At 47.7% G+C, this 8,709-nt stretch overlaps 1 protein-coding gene across 2 annotated transcripts in view; it reads left to right on the top strand.

Annotated features, from left to right (window-relative positions):
* Window positions 1-8,709, top strand: part of LOC146010203 (uncharacterized) — a 38,791-nt gene that overhangs the window by 610 nt on the left and 29,472 nt on the right. For both annotated transcript variants that reach the window (XM_083151219.1, XM_083151220.1), the window contains exons 2-4: window positions 2,226-2,305; window positions 4,225-4,303; window positions 7,161-7,210. In XM_083151219.1, the coding sequence (XP_083007345.1) occupies window positions 2,264-2,305; window positions 4,225-4,303; window positions 7,161-7,210 (171 nt within the window). In that variant the 5' untranslated portion in view covers window positions 2,226-2,263. The remainder of the gene's footprint in view (window positions 1-2,225; window positions 2,306-4,224; window positions 4,304-7,160; window positions 7,211-8,709) is intronic.

The raw sequence follows: 8,709 nt of genomic DNA, 5'->3' as shown, positions 1-8,709 counted from the left end.
TTTTATTCTCCCACACTGCCGTAGTGGATGGCAAGGCACAAAATACCACCTGTCTGTTAAAAAAAATGTTTTTAAAACCCATGTTGACCTTTTAACTGTTGACCTTTCCATTGATGACCTAATGCATGTGTCAGCCTTAGCCATGTTGACATATTTCAGGTGTTGACTTAAGGCCTGTCGACGTAATGCATGTTGACTTTAATAGGGTCGACCTAATGACCGCAACCTTGCATAGGCAGGGGGTGGATCAGTAGGTTGACGATGATTATGTCAACAGTCCCAAGATTGACCCCATGTGGTCGACATGGTCATTTGGTAGATGGAAGATCGAAAGTTGAAGAGGTTTACAACCGGAAAACACAAGTCATTTTGGTGTTAATATGTTTAACCATATGTGACCCTGATTGGGGCACTGTGTCTCCTTGTGTGACAAGCAAGATAATAATTCTCAGTCTTACGGTGGCCATACACTAGAAAGATCTCAGGCCTGAACACACAATGTTGATGGGTCGTACGAACTATTGTGTGCACATCACGAGGAATATAGGTACGATGCACGGTCCCACGGGTTGAGAGGTCGATCCTCAGATCATACATGCTGCACTAATGATCTGTTGGCTTTGCTTGTGGTCGTAAGCCAGGCATATCCAAACTATGGCCCTCCAGCTGTTGTAAAAAAAACTACAAGTCCCATCATGCCTTGCCATATTTTTGTTATTAGGGGATGCTTAAACTATGGCAAGGCATGCTGGGATGTGTATTGTCACAACATCTGGAGGGCCATAGTTTGGACACGCTTGTCGTAAGCAGATTGTATGCGCTTTTAAAGCACATAAGATCCCTCTTGTGACTTGCATACAATCCGTTTGTATGCTGGTTGTTCTAATGTATGGCCAGCTTAAGTCCACATGGGTGGTAATAGATGCTAAAGATTGGAAATACTTGTCCAGAGTTTGTATATTTTCCCCATGCTTAGGTGGGTTTCCTCCAGGTACTCCGGTTTCCTCTCACAATCCACGCCCACAAGCACACTCATGCCCGCAAATGTGATTGCACATTTGTGGGTTAAATGATATTTGGCATTAAAACTTTACCCCCCAAAAAGTGGTCTGTGCTTGATCTTTTTGAAGGTCTTTCAGCTAGTAATGTAAACAAAACTGACCTTGCGCTGACCCTATCCCGGGGGTTATGTGGTCTTTTACACAGGACTCATTTAGCAAATATTACCTTAGTTGGGTTTATACCCTCATCATTCAATGTAATTCTTTTAGAATAAAATGGAATGCAGTTGTTGTAATAAGTTACACCACTACTGTTGATATTTAGTTGTCTGTTGATTGCATTTAATGAAATGATGCAACTATTGCCCTCGTTAAAGTAATTCTTGTCCATTCATTTTCTAATCACATCCTATGAGTGCCAACGTCTCTGTGATGTGCAAAATATCTGCTAAAAATTCCAGCGTCGCTCACATTTGTTATATAAATTCAAAAAAAAAAAATGTGGTGTGAAAACAGATTATATTTCCTATATAAGGTAACATTATGGGTCATTATGATGAATAAAAATATTTACTTAGCAATTTTCTCACCTTGCAGTCAAAGGGTTAAAATTGTATTTTGAGAGAAATCTAACAGCCTGTACTGTGCCTCAGAGTCCTGCATAGTCCACATATAGATATTTTCTTATGCAGTGTTTTAGAGAAAGCTAGTTATAGTGTTCCCTCTAGGATTTTGTGCGGGCCGGGGGGTGGACCAGGCCCGCTGGGGGCGGCCCCGGCCATCGCCGTCACCAAAGGAGGCGGGCCCGGCCCCGCCGGAGTCGCTGTGCTGCCGGGGAAGCGTCTATGGCGGCGCTGGGCTTCCCTGTGCGGTCTGTCAGGCAGACACCAGGCTGTTTTAGCGGGGCGCTGCTAGAGTGGCAGGGTGCATTTTGCCCTTTAAAAATTGGACAGGACACAGCGCCCAGCCTAGCGAGAACACTATAGTTACAGTATGTTACCAGAGCGGTATAATAAAATGATCCTTCTGCACTGACCCAGGTTCAGTGTAAATGGTGCAGACCCAGGTCGAAGTGCTGTGTAAATGCAGTATAAAGCAGGGTCAGACCCTTGAAACTCCAGCGTTCAAAGACCAGGGTCGGACCAGGGTTTTTGGTGTAAAAGGGGTATAAGAGAGATAATCTCTCTACAAAAACAAGGTATTCAATCTGTGTGTTCCCTAAAGGTGAATCCAGTAAGCTAAATACATCGGGGAGAGCGTCCATGTCTGATTGTACAAAGGAGGAGGAGGAGGATGACTATCAGGTAAATGCCACCTTTAAAGCTCATTATTCTGTAATGGTCCAAAACACTATGCGATAATTAGTTACACAGTTACATAGTAGGTGAGGCTGAACAAAAACTTGAGTCCATCGAGTACAACCTAGGTTTTAATAGCTTATTCCTTTGTTATATAGTTTATTCTGATCTTTTTAGAGACAGTTTATGATTCTTATTTGTACTCTTGGATGTTTGTAACCAATAAATGTTTGTCCAACCTTATTTCAAACGTATTTATAGTGTCAGCCGACACCACCTCACCTCACCAGGAAGAGAGTTCCACAGTTTGACTGCTCTGACTGTAAAGAATTTTTTCCTTCTAAGGGAACAAAATCTTCTTTCTTCTAATCTAAACTTGTACCCTCGCGTCCTAGATTCCTTCCTTGGGAATGCTCGGCAGTTCCTTATATTGGCCCCTAATATATTTGTACATGTTGAGCATGTCCCCCCTTAAGCGTCTCTTCTCTAGTGTAAATAGTCCCAGCTTGCTCAATCTCTCCTCGTAGCTTAGATTCTCCAGTCCCCTTATTAGCTTTGTTGCTCTTTTTTGTTTTTTCTTTCTAGTTCTATGATGTCCTTTTTATAGTGCGGGGCCCAGAATTGTACTCCGTATTCTAGATGTGGTCTAACCAATACTTTGTATAGTGGCATAATTACATTTGAATCCCTAGTTTCCATGCCCCTTTTTAGACATGCTAGTATCCTGTTGGCCTTTTTTGTAGCTACATTACATTGAGCACTACACCCAATTTGTTATCTATTTGGACTCCTAAATCCTTTTCAAGTACTGTATTACCCAATTCATCCCCACTTAGGTTATAACTAGCACACTGGTTATGTCTCCCAAAGTACATAACCTTGCATTTATCCACATTGAACCTTATCTTCCAATTTTTTGCCCACTCATCTAGATTAAGATCATTTTGAATCATGGAGACATCCTCTGTTGATTTAAAACTCTACTCAATTTTGTGGATGGATACATTGCTGAGTAACCCCATCCCAATATCGTTAATAAATATGTTAAATAAAACGGGCCCTAGAACTGAACCCTGTGGCACTCTACTTAGTACTGGTATCATAGTTGATACTGCACTGTTCACAACCACTCTCTGTTCTCTATTACACAGCCAGTTCCCTACCCATCTACAGATATTTGCCCCTCATCCCAGGTCCTCCATTTTATTTATCAACCTCTTGTGTGGCACTGTATCGAAAGCTTTAGCAAAATCTAGGAAGAAAACATCTACAGCATTTCCATTACCAAGGTTTTTACTAACCATAGAAACCTAGTAAATTTGTTTGGCATGAACGATTTTTCACAAACCCATGCTGGCTAAGACTAAGTAAACTATGAAGGTCTGGATACCATCCCTTCAAAATCCTTCAAATATTTTACCCACTATTGATGTTAAGCTCACAGGTCTGACAGACGATCGCCACGCTAATGATATTATCTTACATATCGCTCACTGTGTACAAATGATAACGATGTGTGCTCCCCCATTCTCAGCTGTACATGCAGTCAATTTTTGCCTTTGTCGTTTTATATCTTGGTGCATATCGTTCAGTGTGTACGAACAATACTTAGAGATACATTTTTCATAAAACAAAATGGTCAGCTGTAAAGCAAAGTCTTTGTTTGTCTTTATCTTTGAAATCGTTCAGTTGTGTATGCTCGATATCGTTCGCTCTGTACGAATCATTAACAATATGGTTGACTGCCTTTATTGCATAGTGCAGGCCTGGCCTACCGGCGGCTCTTCAGCTGTTGTGAAACTACACATCCCAGCATGCATTGCCCCAGCAGAACTCTGGCAAAACAGCAAAAAGTTACACAGATTACTATGTATTTTGCAGTGTGTAACTTTGTTTTGTACTATTTGTATTGTTTTGTCATGAAGGATCAGAACCTGGAAATTGAAGGTGACCAGAAGTTTAAGAAAGAGGAAGAGGAAATCCCTATTAGTAGTAACAACACAGGTAAATACTTATTTAGCATCTATGTAACCATAATAATGTCTGTGCACCCAGATCATTTACTCACTTCATTACACCTGTCTCTGCGACTGGTTATAGACTGGAAAGACGGGCAGTCGGGTTAACTTCCCTTGAGCCCGATATCCTGAAACGTCATAGCTGTTCTCTTGGGCAGTGGCGGCCTTTTGGCTAAGATCAAGTGTAGTATCTGTTCTTATCAGTTGGGTCTGGACCGCCCCCTGGCAGAGAATAGAGAAAAGCTGGACCTAATCACCTTGCTACTGAGCTGAGGCGTAGTGTACCTCATGTTCTGGGCGGGTGTAAGGTCTGGCTGAGTATCTTCATCCTGCCGTAGGGGGGGAGTATACCTTCCTACTGGTAGGGAGGGGAGAAGCATCGGGCCTAGTAGATGGGGCTCTTGTTCGGGGGTCCATAGCCTCCGAGGGAGAGTCACTCGAAAAGCCCGGTCTAGTATCCAATCCCAGGAAGACGGGAAAAGCTGGGACCGAGTAGATTGCTCTCTGGTTCGGGGGTTCCCAGTTCCCTCGGCCAGAGAGACAGCGAAAAGCCCAGCCCAGTACTCAATCCCTGGGAGAGGGGAAACGTCGGGACTGAGAAGGTGTTTTCTTCTCCTTCGGTTGGTCTATTCGGCCGCTGCGGGGGAGACTCATCGAAAAGCCCGGTGGAGTATCCATTCCCATGCCGGGGGGTCGGAAAGGGCCTGCTGGTGAGGCGGAGAAACACTTGGTCGGACGCTGACTGGCTGGCTGCTTGGAGTCCGAGGCTGCACTGTGCCCCCGGGGAAACTCGGGGGTGCCGAACATGCACGGGTGATCCCAAAATCACCATGCACTAGTATGGCACTAGCACTGCGCACTTCCCCTCTAGGTTAGCGCTTCACGTCCTTACCTCGTCCTTTTGGATGGGGTAGGACAATTTTTCACACCCCCACCCCGGCCTTCTGGCTGGGGTCCTCTTTATTATTTATTTCTCTTCCTCTTCACGTTCGTGCACTTTTCACGTTTTCTGTTTTCTGTAGTGTGTCACGTTTTTTTTGGGTTGTGTGGTCGTCCCTTACGGGCCTTCCATTTCCCCAACGTGCCAAAGCTCTCGCCTTTTGGGGAGAGCTGCGGTCCCCCCGAGGACGACCCCGAGCCGCAAGGCGGAGGGAAGTCCACTGCGGGTCTCTCCTAAGCATGGGCTGCGGAGGACCCACCGTCCTAACCCTTTCGGGGGTTGAGGAATGAGGGTCTCTCTAAGCTTCGGCGAAGAGGACCCACCGTTCCCTATTTTCCCCTCGTCGGCCTTATGGCTGAGAGGGGTTAGGGGAAAAACGGGGCCCGTCTCCCTCGGGAGATAAGCCCACTCGATCGCACGGCCGCTTTTGCACGTGTTTAGGCACAGCACTGGTGGTAGGGAGCACACCTCGGGCTCCTGAGTTTCTTCAAACTCATTGTGTGCAGCAGCTGATTGGATGTAGGCCCCGTCCAATAAAGTGTAGCATGCCGGACACACCGACACAAGAGATTGCTTAGTTGCGCTGATCTCTCTAATCTTACATGTGACAATGGGCTAAACAATATGACTGGGCAACACCTATAGTTTCTGTCACGTTATGTATCACATACTGTATATAGGCTGCCTTTTCCTGTAATTCAGCTGACTTAGAGTTTAGTTGGTACTTGTACAGTTTCACTGCGGCAGTTACGTAGCCAGTGTAGTGTTCCCGCGGCCAGCGTTGTGTGCCTGCGGCCAGCGTAGTCAGCATCCCTGTCAGTATCAGTGTCGTGTTCCGGCAGCCAGCATAGTCAGTACATTCGTAGCTAGCCGGAGCTTACGCAGTTAGCGTAGTCAGTCAGCGCTTATTACATTGTGTGGGAACCATTGACCATTTTAACCTGCCTGACATGACCGGTGTGAATGTGTTGCAGAAACACCCCCACTATCCACGCCAGCCTGAAGCGTGGTGAGGGCACGCAGTACGCGTCCTCCCGAACTGTCCATACCCCCACTATCCACGTCGGTGTGGAGCTGATTTTATAAAGTGGCGAGCCACCGAGCCCGAAGCGTGGCGAGCCACCGAGCCCGAAGCGTGGCGAGAGCATGCGGATTACTTGATGTGTAATCCGCGTCCCTTCGTGGGGCTCGGTGGCTCGCTGCGCTTGCCATGCTTCGGGCTGACATGGATAGTGGGGGTTTGAAATAGAGGCATTTGCCAGTATGTAATATGTAGCACAGGCAAATGCGTCCTTTACGAATTAATGAGATGCTCGTGCGTCTCAGGCAGTTAGAGCGCCTCTCTGCCGGCGCCCGCATGATCGCAGCGCAGGGGATCTGGCGGTTACCAGTGCTGTGAGAGGGCTCACTAGGCTTGCCGGGAACAGTACGATGACTACGCTGCCTGACAGGGACACTACGCTGACTACGCAGGACTGCCGCCGGGACACTACGCTTGGCTGCCGTTGGGCTACGGTGACAGCGTAGCTTAGCCTACCTCCGTGAAACTACACGAGTACCGTTTAGTGTTCAATGAAATGATCCTGTGTACTAAGCCGTGGAGAGAGGTAACGTACCAAACAAGCCACCAACTATCATTTGTCACACACAGGGATAGATGTAAGACCAGGTTCACTCCCCCACTCCAGCAACCCGAGATGTTCACTTCCTGCTTTGCCTCAGTGAAGAGCGGAAGCAGGAAGAGTTATACCAGCAGGTTGTGTTCCAGTATAATAAATCTGTCCCCACAGCTTTTAAAATGACAGTTAGCAGCTGATTGGCTGTGCTTTGTCTCTCTCCACTACTTTACCTATCTCCAATGATTAGCACATAGCCCCTAAAATCACTGTTGTGTTTTGAGCAGATGGATCCAGGATGGATTATAAAGTGGAAGATGAAGCTGACGATGATGGGGTAAGCTCAATGTCTGGGTTTTAGTGAAAGATTCAGTGCTTGTCATAGAAAGACGTAGCAGGTACGGGTATCACTGACACGGGATGGATCACATACTGTGGGCACATGCCAGGGTTGTACCAGGCAGAACGTTTCCATTCCTTGGTTTGTGTCTGAGGGGGTGGGGACATCAGGCCTTTTATGGGCATCTCCCTGGGAACGTAGGCGGACCAATCCCTGCTGGGGGCAGGTGACGTCACAGACTGACCCCTCCTCTGCAGACACCGAAGGAAATCAGTCACTTTAGACTGACTTTTATTTCTGAAGGGGAGATAAATCATTAGTTGGTCCCAGACCAGCTAATTATTTCTTTCCCTTTCGGCTGCGTACATCCCCTCGCATGGCACCTGGGCTCTGGGGAATTCAAGGGAAATCGCATCGTCAGCCAAAATCGTCATCTTTGTGTCAGCATAGGAGTGGGCATAGTTTTCATTTTCTATGTACAATCTCCTATATATTTGGCTACATCTGTCACTCAAAGTGGGTGTCTGTGTCTATAACGCTCTGTTCCTGGACTTTCCTCTTAATGTGTGATTGCCTTCATCTGTGCTGAACACCTTTCTGAGAAATTAACCTGTTTAAAACAGGTGATGGCAATCATACATTAAGGTGAAGTCTAGAAACAGAGCATTGTGTCCCCTCCTGGAGAGGGTCATGTTGGGAGGTATGTGATAGAGAACCAGCCCAGTGAGCCCACAGACAGTGCCAGACACCCACTGACTTCCCATGTTGCCCAGCACTGCTACTCCACAGCCACCAGGTGAGCGCCCCCCTCCCGCGTTTTGCGGCAAAACCTCCCCCCCCCGCGCGCCCCCCCCTCCCGCGATTCGCGGCAAAAACACCCGCTCCCCCCGCGACCCCCCTACCGCGATTCGCTGCAAAAAGAACCCCCCCACGACCCCTCCTGCAATTCGCGGCATAACCACCACCACGCAACCCCCCCCTCCCGCGAATCGCGGCAAACCCTCCCCCGTGCCACCCCCCCCCCCCCCCCGATTCGCGGAAAAAACACCCCCCCCCCCCCGCGACCTCCCTCCCGCGATTCGCGGCAAAAAGAACCCCCCCGCGACCCCCCCTTGCACGATTGGCGGCACCCCCCCTGCGACCCCCCTCCCGCGATTCGCGGCACCCCCCCCCCCCCCCCCCCGCAATTCGCAGCAGCCCTAGGATTAAATGGCACATGCAAAACACTGACATGGCTATGGTCGACAATGAAAAAGGTTGACATGAGTTTTTGAAGATTTATTTTAAATTTTTTTAATTTTTTCATATTCATTGTCATGTGTCGACATGGACACCAATGAAGTGGCACACTTTTGTCAACATTTACATGTGTTGACCTTTCTGTGTTGATTTTTTCTTGTGGCGATTCGCGTCACACCCCCCCGCAACCCCCCCTCCCGTGATTCGCGGCACCCCCCGTGACCCCCCACCTCCCACAATTCGCGGCAACCCCCCAA

The sequence above is a fragment of the Crinia signifera genome, chromosome 6 (genome assembly GCF_055691185.1).
Source record: "Crinia signifera chromosome 6, ASM5569118v1, whole genome shotgun sequence".
In the NCBI taxonomy this organism is placed as follows: Eukaryota; Metazoa; Chordata; class Amphibia; order Anura; family Myobatrachidae; genus Crinia; species Crinia signifera.
This window is presented reverse-complemented; position numbering and strand designations above follow the sequence as displayed.